The sequence below is a fragment of the Sphaeramia orbicularis genome, chromosome 24, assembly GCF_902148855.1.
Source record: "Sphaeramia orbicularis chromosome 24, fSphaOr1.1, whole genome shotgun sequence".
Taxonomy (NCBI): Eukaryota; Metazoa; Chordata; class Actinopteri; order Kurtiformes; family Apogonidae; genus Sphaeramia; species Sphaeramia orbicularis.
This window is the reverse complement of record NC_043979.1, coordinates 25,599,278-25,615,369: the sequence shown is the minus strand read 5'-3', so window position 1 is coordinate 25,615,369 and position 16,092 is coordinate 25,599,278. Positions and strand designations below refer to the sequence as shown.

The 16,092-nt window shown below is 38.5% G+C and overlaps 2 protein-coding genes across 2 annotated transcripts in view; one reads left to right on the top strand and one right to left on the bottom strand.

Annotated features, from left to right (window-relative positions):
* The window catches only part of LOC115414798 (disheveled-associated activator of morphogenesis 1), a 33,764-nt gene extending 27,327 nt beyond the window's left edge, over nucleotides 1–6,437 (top strand). Inside the window, exons 19-26 of the mRNA XM_030128120.1 lie at nucleotides 314–420; nucleotides 1,090–1,178; nucleotides 1,375–1,543; nucleotides 1,716–1,823; nucleotides 2,478–2,538; nucleotides 2,641–2,772; nucleotides 4,136–4,306; nucleotides 5,107–6,437. Coding sequence (XP_029983980.1) covers nucleotides 314–420; nucleotides 1,090–1,178; nucleotides 1,375–1,543; nucleotides 1,716–1,823; nucleotides 2,478–2,538; nucleotides 2,641–2,772; nucleotides 4,136–4,306; nucleotides 5,107–5,319 — 1,050 coding nt within the window. The 3' untranslated portion in view covers nucleotides 5,320–6,437. The remainder of the gene's footprint in view (nucleotides 1–313; nucleotides 421–1,089; nucleotides 1,179–1,374; nucleotides 1,544–1,715; nucleotides 1,824–2,477; nucleotides 2,539–2,640; nucleotides 2,773–4,135; nucleotides 4,307–5,106) is intronic.
* l3hypdh (trans-L-3-hydroxyproline dehydratase) lies at nucleotides 6,015–15,671 on the bottom strand. The gene is made up of 6 exons (XM_030128122.1): nucleotides 15,578–15,671; nucleotides 11,557–12,087; nucleotides 11,316–11,485; nucleotides 9,192–9,314; nucleotides 8,479–8,616; nucleotides 6,015–7,282 (listed from the first exon to the last, which is right to left on the bottom strand). Exons 2-6 carry the CDS (start codon nucleotides 12,032–12,034, stop codon nucleotides 7,157–7,159), a joined length of 1,035 nt encoding a protein of 344 aa, XP_029983982.1. The 5' UTR covers nucleotides 12,035–12,087; nucleotides 15,578–15,671; the 3' UTR covers nucleotides 6,015–7,156.
* Between the last annotated feature and the right edge of the window lie 421 nt (nucleotides 15,672–16,092).

Genomic DNA, 16,092 nt, shown 5'->3' with positions numbered 1-16,092 from the left:
TGAAATTTTGATCAGGAGTGTATTCTATTAAATTTTGACATTGACGTATATTCTTACTTTTCATGTATACACTGACTTCTCACAAAAGTTTGCTCCAAAGCCATAAAACACTTAAAGTACTACTTCTTGATTTTATGCTGAAATGAGACACTGAAATGCATATCAGCAACAGTTCAGTCCTATTCATCCCCCAGTTCATTTAGAGTAGCTCCAGCAGACAGAGGCAGGATGATAAATGCTTCCACTGTCTTTAATCAAAACAATGACACAAGTGTGTGAGTGTAAAGTAAAGAGACTCTTCCTGCTTTATCAGCTGCTGAAGTTTGTCCCAGAGAAGAGCGACGTGGATCTTCTAGAAGAGCACAAACACGAACTGGACCGAATGGCAAAACCCGACCGCTTCCTCTATGAGATGAGCAGGTAACATGTACTTTATTAAACAGGTACCGACTTCAGACATGACACTTCAGGTCAGAGCAGAACTCTGCTCAAACTACAGTGGCTATTGTTTCCTTGTGGTCATGGCAGATACATGAGCAGACACATGGATTTTGACTTAAGCTGGAACAATGGCTGTCTGTGTGAATCACTTTTTCTAAATCATGTTTCTGAACAAATAGTAAGTAATGTGATATAATGCAGTTTTGTAAACAAAGTCCTGGCAGATGAAAGGAAAAAAAAATCAGGGTACATTAGAGAAGACTGTTTAAAGAACCACAGGATTATACAAGTACTTTTCATCTTATTTATTGTCATTTTGGTCCTTTTTATTTGGTTAAATGTTCCTTCTCTCACCTTCCCTAGAATAGAGGATGTACTAGAGGCCAAAAGTCACTGAGCTATTCATTAGCTGCAGAGTCTGCGATTGAAAGACTGAAAACATAAACTCTGCCCAAAATAAGCTCCATCACCACAGCTCAAATTTATATAGACCATTAAGTAAGCACAGAGGCGGCTTACTTTATTTTGTTGAAAGCATAATGTCCTTGTTTGTGGCTCTTGTCTAAATTTGTGGATTTCCCTGTTATAATTTATTATTTCTTTCTATTTTTGTTCTTCTCTGACACGCATTTTCCATCCCATATCCAGAATAAACCACTACCAGCAGAGGCTGCAGTCGTTATACTTCAAAAAGAAGTTTGCAGAGAGAATAGCAGAGATTAAACCCAAAGTTGAAGGTGGGTACAAGTGGATTTTATTCATATAAGTACAGTAAATAATTATTAAGTATATTTATGTCAGTCAATGAAACTCAGCTATTTTAAGTAAGGGAAGGGTTGTCCTTGAATGCATCTGTGCAGCTGTAGTGGTATTCCGCAGTCTGCCATAGCTGTAGTATGACATCTACTAAATGTGAGCATCCCACTCTTCCAGCTCTGACAAAGGCATCTAAAGAGGTTTTACACAGTAAAAACCTGAAGCAGCTGCTGGAGGTGGTGCTGGCCTTTGGAAACTACATGAACAAAGGTCAGAGGGGAAATGCTTACGGTTTCAAGGTGTCCTCCCTCAACAAGATCGCAGATACCAAATCCAGCATCGACAAGTAAGAACTCTGCCAATCGTAATATAAAACATGAAAACTGTGCAGCCAGCAACAGAAAGTGTTGAAATGTTTTGAGTCACATCTGGAAATGGATATTCATATCTGAGCCTCCATAATAAAAGCGATATATTTGACATTTGATGTGAAATGTGCTGTACGCCTGTGTTTGCAGAAACATCACTCTCCTTCACTACCTGATAACCATCCTGGAGAAGAAATATCCCAAAGTCCTGATGTTCCAGGAGGACCTTCAAAACCTCTCTGAGGCTGCAAAAGTCAAGTATGTGCACAAAACATCTGCATAGCCTTCAAATGATCTTCTTGTTTGTTTAAAGCTTTCATTCTACCTTCACACTGGCTGTGGCCGGAGGCGTTATCTTTTCACATAGTCTTTTCATTTCTCTGACTCTGCTGAACATGATCTCTCAAGAACAGCTTGACCAAATTTCTGTAAAATTGGCACAAACATTCATTTGGACTCAAAGATAAACTGATTACATTGTAATAGTCAAATGCTAAGGGCAATGCCACTTAAGAAAACATGTTTTGACCACAAATCAAGCCGTCATAACCATAAACATGACTTTTCACACACATGTGTAGTGGGATAAAGCGATGAGACCACTTGGTCAGGGTCACCTTCTCTGCTTTTCTTCAATGTCATACTCTGTAAAAAAAAAAAAAAGTCTATAACAGAGGCATGTTGCTCATTATAAATATATCATTGGAATCATAAGTTAGTATAATGGGATTTTCCATTTCACTAAAAGATGCACTTAATGCCCTTTATTAAATTCCTTCACAATCTTCAGTCAATGTGTTATATAAGCCTGGTCAGATGTAAAGTGCAACATGACTACTTGGCAGAGGCGAACAACAGTGAGGCAATAATCCTAGATTCTACATTTAACTTGGCTCTTTCTCTTTTCTGCAGCATGACAGAGCTGGAAAAAGATATTGGCAACCTGCGCAGTGGTTTGAAAAGTGTTGAGAGCGTGAGTCACAAACATTTATGAGATGATGTGTTTTGTGTTGCTCATGGTTATAATACGAGCCTTTGTGCAGGGCCTTATCCCTCCTCATTTCGCTGTTTTTAGGAGTTGGAGTACCAGAAGAAGCGGCCGCAGGAACTGGGCGATAAGTTTGTGTCGGTGGTGAGTCAGTTCATCACTGTGGCCAGCTTCAGCTTCTCTGATGTAGAGGATTCTCTCACTGAGGCCAAAGAGCTGGTGAGTTGTTGTGGACCGGTGGGTTTGTTTTCTGCAGAACTGAGCCTGTGTCTGTTTGAACAGACCGGACAGCGCACTGTCACTGAGAGCTCGCATCCCATTTCCTCTGTGTGCAGCTGTTTCTACATGCCTTATTGACCTCGGTGGTCATCTTTCTAGGAAAGCTAACAGCAGGAGAGAAGTGTTTCAGCTTCCTGCTGCAGCACCACAGGGTTTTTATTGGTCAGTCTGCCTGTTGCCATGTGTGCAGGTGAAAAGTAAAACCAAGAACAGAGGCAGGGAGTTGGATATTATTTTACAGTTTCACGTTAGAATTGTATGAACACTGGGTCACAGTTTTGAGTGTTTGATCATCTGGCAGCTGCTCTGTGCCATGTTATTTTATAAGGTGCTTCTCAGTTGGGGATCATACATCCTTTTTTAATATGGGCAGCTCCTATGAAAATGACAGGTTAAAGGTGTATCTGCAAGACAGTTCTTTTTTCTCATCACTTTTTTCCTGTTTTCTGCCACTTAACACAAAATGGGCTCCATTAAATGTTCCTATCTGAAACCTGAGTATTTTCACCTTTTCCGGGAAGCTTCACGCCTTCATCTTGGATTTATGTGTGTCTGTCCACATCTACTGGTGCTAGGCAGAGGGAGTTTTCATCTTGAGCATGTTTTTCCCCCAAAGTACGTCTGCTACATTGACCCAAGCGGTCACATGGCAACCATTAGTTTCTGTGAATCATTTACGGTGTCCCACAGTTAAATATTTGCAGTGGTCCTCTGTCAGGACTGGGAAACAGCAAACCTGTTGACCCTTTAAACAACTGCATGTGTCAGGCTTCTGTGTGTTTATATGGATATGTAATAAAACAGTTCTTCTGCAGAACACCAGAGTGACACTAAAATAAAAGCAGATTTTCACGAGAGATACTTTGTCATGCATGTCATCCTGTTGCAACGATAAAAAAAAAAAAAAACTGCAGAATATTTGTATGGTCTGCATAGTCAGAGACAGACTGAACTCTGTGAAATAAAGCCAGGTGTCGCCACAGAGCTGTTGTGAAAGTACAGATCTTTAAAAGTGCATGTTCTCAGCATGATCTCACATCTTCCCTTTAACATGCTGCGGATATGCCCAACAAACACGTTGCCTTAATTTGGGCTCTGGCTCCAGTCTCCGGCCTCAGCTGTAATCAGTAGCCGGTCAAATCTGGGTTCACATGGGCTTCAAAGCCTGACTGCTGGTGCCCTGCTCTGATTTCAAAGAGCTCAGACCTAATGAGACTCCTGTAAAACAGTCAAAGTCAGAATAAAACACGGTTCTACTGTGTCTGCTGTAAATCTAATCCCATGTGTCCCTTTGGTCCCACAGTTCCTGAGGGCAGTAAAGCACTTCGGCGAGGATAACGGTAAGATGCAGCCAGATGAGTTCTTTGGCATCTTTGACCAGTTCCTGCAGTCGTTCAGCGAGGCTCAGCAGGAGAACGAGAACATGCGAAAACGCAAAGAGGAGGAGGAGCGCAGGGCCAAAATGGAAGCTCAGGTTCGTTACTGTTCCCTTTTCCATCTGATCCTCAACAAAAAAGTCCAACAGCTGGTACAAAACATGCCTGAAAACCCCTTTTTTTGTAACACAAGCATTTAAAGTTTCACTTTCAGAAGCTTAATGTGCAGCATTTTAGACATTTAGAAACAGTAAAGTGGTAATAGTAAAGTAAATAAAACTAAAGCAGAGTCAGTGTCACATTAGCAGTGAAGGAAAATATTAACATTTGACTACATCATGTCTTTTGTGACACATTATGGATACAATGACACAAACAGATTACAACACAGACGCTGTGGACGTATTCCCTTCCCCTGTGACTTCCTGGAGTGACACATGTAGCAGTTAAAGGCATTAAACTAAGATTTTATGCATATCTTTTTTTATTAGATTATTTCATCTCAAATTGACTCTACAAGGCAGTGAAAGCCTTTAAGGGGGATTTTTCTTCAGTTACATAGACATCACAATTTATTGGAAATGATTATTACAGGAGTATTGTGATCAGGGGCAATGTATCATTTAACCTGATTCCCACTATTAAACTCATGATAAAGTATAATAAAATGACCAACAATCAACAACAAACAAAATAGAATATTAAAAAATAATGTTGATTAGTATTTTGTCAAAAAATAGAAAAACAGTAGAAAAAAGGACTTTACATCATGATTACATATTAAACTGATCCTGTATAGCTAGGTTTGTATCAGTAAAATAAACTCAACATTTAATTTAAGATTGTAAGCTGCACTTTTTTATATCAAGCCTACAACTCTCTTTATTTTTGTGTCCAGCTCAAAGAACAGAGGGAGAAGGAGCGAAAGGCCCGGAAAGCAAAGGCAAACGGGGAGGATGACGGCGGCGAGTTTGACGACCTGGTGTCGGCGCTGCGTTCAGGTGAAGTCTTCGACAAAGACTTGTCAAAGATGAAACGTAACCGCAAGCGCATCAACAGCCAGAACACGGACTCGAGCAGAGAGCGACCGGTCACGAAGCTCAACTTCTGAGCAGAACTGAGGTCTCAAATCCCACCCACCCACCACTCCACCGCTCAAACCTCATCGCTGGTTTCCCTCTGGGTCAAAGTGACACAAACATTCCTCAGCACCATTCCCACCCAGCTCAGCTTCAGTAGACCCACAGAGAAGGAGTCTACACCGCTCATCTTTTTTTTTTTTTTTTTTTCAAAAGTAAAATGGAGCAGAAGCCAAAAGTTGAACCTATGTTAGACCAAATGAGATCATTCCTGCTGGACGCCTGTGGGAATCGGCTCTGAAATGTCCAATGAAATGTTTAGGATGCACACAATGTTCTGCATCACTCCTCTCGCAGAATGAACTCCAGTAAAAACAGCTTCCCTCCAGGTGGGAGAGATGCTCGCGGTTGTACGATAGGATTCCTTCTGTGCTGTTTTTGTACGTCAGGATCTATGCACAGAGTGAAATGTGCAGCTAGTAACCTTCTTCAGGGCTTGATCGTCAAACCAAATGGGAAGATGATTCCAATAGAAACACAAGGGGCCATTTTGTATGGATGGATTTCGTAGATTAACGGGGGCTACTTTCACACGCCTGAATTGTCTGAGTGATAATTTTGGGAGAAAGACTGAATCTGAACTTTTTGTCTGGAAACTGCCGTTCTCTTGTTGTCAGAACCATCCCAGGACTGAGACGCTGGGTCGTTTGACAGAAAAGGTTTTAACTCCAAGTGACGCAGCCGAGAAGTTGTTTTTTTTTCTGTTCAACATTATTGATGTGCAGCATTTATATATCTGATCACTTTATGTTTATTTGAACTTTTTCCTGTTAAGAGCTGGCCTTAACTCTGTTGACTTTAATTGTTGAGTGGGTACTCTCAAGGCCTGGGCCTAATCTGCAATTTCTCAACAAGTGTGGACACTCATGTCATAGATTACATTTATCTATATATAAGGTTGTGTGCGCTCTTGTTACACATGCGCATATGAAGTCATAATTATTACACTAAATGCCATTAAATCCAAACCTAAATGACGCAATACATTTGTGTGTTGGGAGTGTCCTCCTTGAAGTTTGTTTTTGTAATAAATCAAATGTTTCATGCACAATGGCTGGATTTACACACAAAAAAAAACAAGAAAACTAAAAAAAACCCAAAACTAACAGCTTCCTTATTTGCAAACTCTGATCACATGTCATGTTTTCATTGTGGTAGAAAACATGACATGTGGATGTAATATGTATGATTTAAATGTTTCCTGATGTGTAAATCCATCCACTGTCACACTTCTCCATTGAACTTTTATAATTTAAATATTGCCTTCCATTGTATGATGACCTGAGGAAAATAAATGGGTGAAAATATCTCTACCTTTTTTTTCCATTGAGCTAACAGTCACATGTTGTGTCAGTGTTTTGTTGGGTTTCCAGTCAGCGTCTGTTACCTAATACTGTCTGTCAGGTTACAGCCACAGGATTAGTGGTTGGTAAAACCTGGAGACCCAACAACAAAACATCTTACCTGTAGGCAGAAAATTTTCTGAGGATTAAAGTGTCATTTATTCACAATGAACATTATTAAGAGTGCAAAGAAAACACAGGCTGAAGTATAAAAACAAGAGGACTTCTGTTAGCTCAAGCTCATAGCGACATCTAGTGGTGAATCCTTTACAACAGCTTCGGATGAAATGATCAGTGTGACTGTCCTCACATAGATAGATTGATATTAACTGTTACTGATGTATAAAACACATATATTCCATCTGCTCTAAACCTGAAATTAGTTGCATCTTTTCTTCACCAATCACTTTACAACTCCAGTCCTTTAATAGTTGTGATGCTGCCTTATCAGGTTCTGTGTTCAGGCTTACTTCAGAAGAAACCCGTGTGTCAGCATATCGTCTGCCTCCTGCACAAAGCGAGAAACTCCGGTGTAAAAGGCTCGGCCGCCGACTTCCACCACCACCGCCTTAAAGTCGCCACACTTTGTCTCCTAAGAAAAACAACACAATAAACAAAAGAGGAGGTGTGGGCAGAAACAAACACATTCACATATGTGACAATGACCAGAGTATTAACTTTAAAATGAATAGTATTTTTTTTTTTTTTTTTTGCAGATCTGAAGGTTTAAAGTTGTGTGATTTGAGTCAAAATGAGCCTTTTAGTTCAGGGGTCACATCCAGCCCAGTATGATGAAGTGGGTCAGACCAGTGGAACAAGTACAATTACATTATGAAAATGTTTACATCGACAAAGTATCTGTGAAATGTGAAATACATGAACAACCACAAACAACTTGAAAATTCTCTCCTCAAAGGGTCCAGTCCAGCCCTTGGGATGAATTTGTGAAATCAGAAATTACACTGAAGATATTCACAATCGAGGGCATTCGAATCATTTTAGTTCAGGGGCCACATTCAGTTTGTTTTGATCTCAAATGGGTCAGACCACCAATAAGTAATGACGACTCCAAATTTTTTATTTGTTTTACTGTATACAAAAAAAAAGAAAGTAAAATTACATGAAAATGTTTACAATCTATACTTTCAGGAAAAAAAGAACCTGAAATTTCTTTAGAGAATTAATAGCAATTGTAACAATATTATGCCTCAACTCATCATTTACACATGTACATTAGAACTTATAGATCACAGTGGATCTACAAATACACAAAACATGTAGCAACAGGCAGAATATTGTTAAAATTTCATTTACTTCTCCTTCATGTTCATATTCGCTCAGGTTAGTCACATTTTATGCAAATGATAGTTTGTAAATGTAAACATTTTCATGTAATTTTACTTTTTTGTACTAAAACAAAGACAAACACTTGGAGTTATTTATAGGTTATTATGACAGTATTTTACTGGTCGACTGGTCTGACCCATTACAGATCTAACTGGTCTGTATGTGGAACCTGAACTAAAATGATTGTGACACAGTTGGTAGTTTATATCTTCTGTGTATTTTTTGCATTTCACAGATTCATCCCATTTGCCCATTGGGTCATTTGGCAACTTTGTTTTAGCCCAGGGGCCGTATGTTTGACATCCATGGTTTAGAGGATCTTATTCATTTATCGCAGTGAGGAAAACTCAGCCTGATCCTGGTTGATTAATGTAGCATGAATCAGAGGTCAACCTCCAAACGTTCTCCCTGTCTTTATCTTCACATGAGTCCAACTCTTACCTCGACAGCTTTTCCAGTGAACTGGGATCCAGTGGCTCCGCTCTCAAACGTCCTGGTCTGGTTCAGCTGGATCAAGCCTTTGTGATACTGAAGAGCGACTCGGGCTGTTACCCCAGAACCTGTTGGACTTCTGTCCACCTGGAAACCCAGCACATATACAGATCCTTTAAAGTCTGAAATGTGATTGTTCTAAATTAAAGCCTTAATTATCCTTAAAACTGATAATTAATCCTTAAACCTGGGTCTCAAAAATTCACAGATGCAATTAATGATACTGCTATATTTGCTTTGGAAATCTTTATAAAAAAAATGTTCAAATTTCTAATCATTTTTTATCATTTTAACCTAATGGAGACCAGAATGAGTGGAAACACCATCCATTATTGATGGGTGGAGGGGTTCAGGTATGAGCTTTAGCAGCAGAAACACTAGACAAATGGAAATATAACATCAGCTGGACTGAAACATGGTTAAGACTGGTTCAAGGCAATAACTGTGAGGCCCATTGTACTGCTATTTTTATGAATGTAAGGTCTTAAATTTAACCAGACGCTTTGAAAAATGTCTTACAATGTCAGAACTTCACTTTCCTCAAACCTGCAGACACCCCGTTAATATTTTTGATATTATCAGAGGACACAATGCAGAATCTGTAATGTATTCCTTGTTTTCGTTAGTATTTTGGATGTAATTATCTAACATATAAGAAATACCTGGGCATCTGCGAACACACACATGTTGGCGGTGGGTTCAGGTGAATACTGATCTTTGCCGTCAGTGAGGATGGTGCCGTAGAGGAAGGCCAGGTCATCACTGACTGGGTGATGCAGCTTCACCTGGAAACAAAACATCTCCTGTTACGTAGGTTTTACATTCATTTCTGTTCTGATTTCTGATCCAATAATCTGAATGAACTGACAATTATATAAAAAAAACACCTGAACTGACACATCTGCAAACATTTCAGACACAAGATGTTAACGCCTGATGAATGCTGATAAATGTCTTTAAGACCAATTAAAACTTTATTTTACATTAATAACTTTTACAAAACTAAAGAATGTACTTAATCAAACAAATAGTGTTAAATTTGAGTTCAATTAAATTTTCTTAATTAAATTTTATCAATTGAAATAACCTTGTAGCAGGAAGTAGAAAGTAACAATGACATCACTGGTAAGGAGGGGGAAGGGAAACTTATAAATGAGACACACCTGAGAGCTGTGTGTGGAGGGAAACTCAAACAAAGGAGAGACTGGAAGGAGGTCAGAGCAAAAGGAGAAGTGAGATTGACAAGGAAAGGAGGAAAAAAACAAAAAAGAAAACCCTAATGTGACTTTAACTGAAGAATCTGGAAATGGACCGGTGTGGACCCAGGAGACTTTAGAAGAGAATCTGAATCCCTGGAGCAGGCGGACCTGTTCTGCTCGGACTCAGCAGTTACTCTCTCTCGGAGGACACCCACAAACAGATAAGTTCCCCTTTTTTCCCCAAACTCTCCTGGCTTCTCCTGTTTGGCCTGAAGATACCCCTGTGTTCTCTCTCTCCCCCCCTACTCAACACATATATGCCCCTAACCTCCAACCTGCCCTGAACTGGACCCCCTTCATCTTTACCCCTTTTCACACACACACCCCCCATGAACTGAACTGAACTCCATACCTACATGAAAAAGTTATTGTGTTCTGAGACGGACTACCTAAGTTTAATTTAATGTCTATTTAATTTACTGTTTAATTCCTGATTTAAGTTTTTTTTTTTTGAGTTGATGAATAATTAGAAATGTTTTGATGAGGATGTAGATGATTTTGAACTGATGATTTAAAATAGAGAAAATTAAGAAACCTTAATTTTATGTTATCTGATGTTTTTTTGTAACAAGGAAGTGAGCAGCTAGGTTTTTTTTTTGTTGTTGTTTCTTTCACATTTAAGTTAAATCTGTAATAAATTTTACTTGTGGAAGGTAATTTATCCCTTCTCCTGTCTGGCGCCCAACATTTTATTTTTGTTCATGTTATTGAGACTTCTATGTTACAACCTGAACCAACATAATACATCAGCCATCAGACACTGTTCACTGAAAAACCATTAGTCTGTTTTCCAATATTTATCCTCGAAGAAAACCAGGAACATAATAATATTTATTTGATGTTGAGATAAATAATTCAGTTTGAAGTCCAAAAATATCACAATTTCAGTACCTCCAACTATTCTGTAAATGCTTTTGTTTTAGATTGCATTAAAGCAGCAGTGATAGTGGTGGAAAAAACCTTTTGTTCACCCCATGCATTTGTGATATATTACATTAAGAATCCCTCTTTAAGTATTGTTCCATTCTCCAAACCTACATCCTCCCTTCTGCACATGCTCCGTTCCATCAAGGTCAAAACTGGACGATTCAGCAAGATAATGAAACGCATCCAGGACATGACATGTTGAAACTGTCAAGAATCTAGATTTGCTTTTTTTTTTGTTAATAAACAAACTTTTTGTAATAAACAAACTAACAAAAAAAATTCCTTTTGTTTGTGTCTGTCTGTCTGAGCCGCACCTTTTAAAACACAAAAGATTTTTCCACAAATATTTCACGACAATACTGAGATTATTCTAAATATAAAGGTGTCCAACACCTACTCTAATGATAAAAGGAATTACTGCAGAAAAGAATTAAACTATTAGCGTTGTTTCCCGTGATGCTGGACTCCTGTAGAACTGCTTTGACTCTAATTATAAATCCATTTCTTTCTTATTTGTTGACATTTGTAGACAACACAATAAAATGAACCATTGCAGTTCAGGTTTGTCCCTTTAAACCTGTACAATATGAACATCTTTACCTGAGATTTGACAGCTTTGGTCACTGCTGTGGCTGCGTCGACCAGGTCTCGGGTCCTGGACTTGGACACATCCAGACCAAACCTCTGTGAGTCCACAAAGGCGTAGAAGGCTCCTCCGTAGCTGATGTCCACTGCGACTTCACCAAATCCCTCCACCGTCACCGTCACATCTAAGAAAAAGTGTGAATGTCATCATGTGATCGGACTAAACCCTTCCTGCTGCTCCTTGTCTCCTTCTTACCTGTAGCAAAAGCGAACGCTGGCACACTGTGAAACCTCACGGCTCCTGTCCGACCATTGGAATACTCCACGAACGCCTTCACCAGCCCACAGGGACAGTGGATGTTCACTTGTGTCTCCGGTGACTGCGGTTGTTTCACCAGTTTGTAGTCCACGGCGAAGCGTCCCAGCGCGATGACGGCGTGTCCACACATGGTGCTGTAGCCCTCGTTGTGCATGAAGAGCACGCCCAGATCCGCCTCCGGGAGCTCACTGTCCACCACCAAAGCTCCGTACATGTTGTAGTGTCCACGAGGCTCAAACATCAGCACCCTCCTCAGGTGGTCCAGGTTCTCCCGCACATAGCGCCGCTTAGAGAGCACGCTGTCACCTTTGACCTCTGGGTAACCGCTGATGATGATGCGTAAAGGCTCTCCACCCGTATGCATGTCGACCACAGACAGCTCAGCTCCTTCATGAGGGGGAAGCTGCATCTCCATTTTTGTGCTGATTTGTAAAATAATTTGAGCCTGAGAACAGGTTCAGCAGGGCCCTACAACACATCCAGCAGAGACAGTTATGGAGTGACAATTTTATACAGTACAAGTGAAAAAGAAGAGAGAAGTACTAATACAGGGTGTTTGCTCTTTATCCAAATAAAAATTCCAGACTTTTTCAAAACTGCTATTTTTTACCCAACTCCTTGATTTTATGTACTTTTATACTTGCATACCAACTTTTTGGTTGAGACTGTACCTGTTGTGTGTTGTAGAAAAGTTCATTTTAATAAATGTATGAATGAATGAATGCATAATTTGCAGTAAATTGTGTTTTACTGACAGAAACATTTTCAAAACATATGAAAATCACCAAAGCACATAGATATCATACAAACAAGTTTCACTAGAATCATTCCAGTAATGACTGGTTAGTGAAATCATATCAAGTTTTATATGCTTTCGTCATATATTTCTTATCTTACAAAACTATGTGCCTTTGAGCATACTCTAAAATTCAACTATGAGAAACTTTTTTCCATACTTTATTAAGACTTTCACACAAAATACCAGATTTTTCATGGTCTGGAAAAGAGCATTTCAAAATTCCATACTTTTTAAGACTTTCAAGACCTGCGCAAGCACCCTGTAATATCACAGTTGAACCTTAATGTAAAAATATTGTCAGAAAAACGTATTACGTGTGAAAAGTAAGGTGAAGTAAAATCGCTGTTCTACTACTATTTCAGGTGTAAACTTACAGTAGTCAAAATATTTTTCTGTACACCCTAAAACTTTTTACAAAATGTTTATTATAATGAAATATTTGCAGAAAAATCTTTTTTGGTGTTTCAAAAGGTGTGGCTACATCACAGACCCGAAGAAATGCTAGTTTTTTTTTTTTGTTTATTAAAAAGTTTTAGTTTAAGAGGGAAGATAATTTTGAACACAGTTAACGTGTTAATTTGGGGTTATGTGCTTTTCACAAGACAAGAAGGGGACGAATATTTCTAATGTGAAATAGAGCTGGGAGATACGAACAAAAAAAAATGTAATCTTAATCTTTTACAATGTTATGGGCGATTTACAGTTGGAAGCAATTGTTTTGTGTGTATATGCAAAGAAGATTTTCACCCTGAATACACCGATTAACAATAACATTATGACCACTAGTAATTTTGATTATCTCAGTAGAATGGGACCAGTCAGTGGGTAGGATGTATTTAGAAGCAGTTCAACTTGATGTGATAGAAACAGCAAAATGGACAAGAGTTCCGATCTGAGCTACTTTGACAAAGGAATGGTCAAATCACTGGGTCAGAGCATCTCCAGATCTTATTTTCTCAGTGTAAAGTGGTTAGAACCTACCAAAAGTATCTAAAAAACAACAGCCAGATCGCAACCAATCAAGCATCTATGGGAGCAGAACATTATCACCACCTGTCTAATATTGTGTATGTTTCCCTTTTTCCACAAAAACAGCTCTGACAGGAGGCCCAGACTCCAACAGACCTCTGAAAGTGTGCTGTGGTATCTGGACCAAGACGTTCGCAGCAGATCCCTGAAGTTGGATTTATTTGTCTGATACCTCCCACAGATGGTCTGAGATTGGGATGTCCTTTCTTAGTCCATACTTGTTCTGTACTAACCACTGCAGACCAGGAACACCCAACAAGACCTGCAGCTGTCAACCTTATCAAAGTCACTCAGTTCCTTATGTTGTTCATTTTGTTGTTTCCAACACATCAGCTTTGAGGACTAAATGTTCACTTGTGGCCTAATATATCCAAACTAGTGAAAGGTTCCACTGTAATGAAATAATTAGTATTATTACCACTTCTCCTGTCAGAGGTCAGAATACTACAGCCGACTGAAGGAACAAAGGGGATGCATTTTAACCCATAAAGATCCAAACATCCACTGGCGACTGAAATGATTTACTGATCTAAAGTGTATTACACCTGTTGATCTGCTAATCCTATCAAGGCATGTAAATAATTGGTGTAAAATAAAGTTAGTCATCTTTTCATGATCATCAGATATGACCCATTTGGACGTTCAGAGGCTCCGTAGTTCCCTTGGAAACACCATCATCTTCTACAACACAGATTCACCAGTAAAACCCGTGGAATTGGATCAATGACAGTGGATGGACATACTTATTTTGTGTTCAATTAATGGTATATTTTGCAGAAAAAGATACTTTTTTGATATGATTCTCAACTTTAATCTGAGCTTTAATGAACATGTACATGATCAGTAAATTAAATATAGGAAAATACCTATTGTATATCTAAAACAGCAAAATACAGAGGAGAATATTAGAGTAAGTGATGATAACTCATTTAATAAAGTTTAAAGATATAGAGCACAGGTGTCAAACATGTGGCCCAGGGGCCAAATCTGGCCCGCCAAAGGGTCCAATCTGGCCCACGGGATGAATTTGTGAAATGCAAAAATTACACTGAAGATATTAACAATCAATGGTGTCAAAATCATTTAATTGAGGTTCCACATACAGACACATACAGTCCAATTAGATATGAAATGGGTCAGAACCAGTAAAATATTATCATAATAACCTATAATGACAACCCCAAATTTTCTCTTAGTGTTTTGTTATAAAAAAAAAGTAACATTACATGAAAATGTTTATATTACCAAACTATACGACTTTACAAAAAATGTGAATAACCTGAACAAATATGAACAAACAGAAATGTCTTAAGCAACGTAAATGCAATTTTACCAACATTCTGCCTGTTACTAAAGGTTTTGTGTGATTGTAATGCACATGTGTAAATGATAAACTGATAAACAGAGGCAGAATATTGTTAAAATTGCACTTGTTTTTCTTAAGACAATTCAAGTTGTTCATGTTATTCAGATTTTTAAGGAAACTTTGTAGATGTAAACCTGATCATAATATACTTTTACTTTTTTCACTGTTATTATTTTACTGGTCCGGCCCACTGGAGATCAAACTGGGCTAAATGTGGCCCCTGAACTAAAATGAGTTTCACATCCCTGATATAGAAGAAAAAATCATTTAGGAACTACCACAAAAGTACCATTGGGTCTTTATGGGTTAAGTTTTTCTCCAGAATAATCTCAATTTTACAATTCAGACATTTCCAGGGAGCAAAACCTCGATTATTTGAATTAACATATTTGACATATTGCCAAGCCCTAATGGGAAAGGAACCTAAACTGTCAGACACATGCACTAGAATAAAAAGTAGAAATGAAGTATAAAGTACCATTAAATGAAAATAGAGCCTCACTCACTCAGTCAGACATGGTTTAATTAAACAGAATGAATGAAACTGGAAAACATTAGTATCTATCAGTATCCGTCATTGTTAAATTGCTCTAATTCATTTAATTCTGCACATTTTTTCGCCTTTTAATCCATAACTAAGGACGATCAAATGTAAGGGAAACAAGCCTGTGGTACTTTACAACGTCCCCAAATGTCATGTGTAAGAAGAACGGCACTTTTTTTCTTACATTCCTGCATAAATGATGTACTTTGGTTTACTTTACCTGGTTTTGTTTGGTTCTGGACTGTGGACTCACACGTCTGCAAGGTTTCCACTCTGTTTGCAGAGAAACTATCAGGACATTAGCGCCACCTGCTGGACCGGAGGAACACTGCACAGAAATACTCAAGTACCTTACATTTGTGTTCAAGTACAACAGTTGGGTAAAAGTACTATCACTGGTTACCCATTGTTTACAGGCATAAACAAATAATGTAAGTAAAATAATACTACATCATTAACCCTTTCATGCACGAATTATGAGAACTTTAGTCAATATTTTTTCTTAAGTGATTTTATTCCTCTTCTGGCATAAAAAAAACAATGCAATTGAAAATTTTTCATGAACCTATTTTTCATGGAGTTACAAAAATGTCCACTCAGCTGGACACCATGCGTTTAATTTTTGAAGCAAAGAAACAAGTATTTAAAACCCATCATCAGAAAGTGATATACTGTGTGAAAACTACACTGAACAAAAATATAAACGCACCACTTTTGTTTTTGCTCCCATTTTTC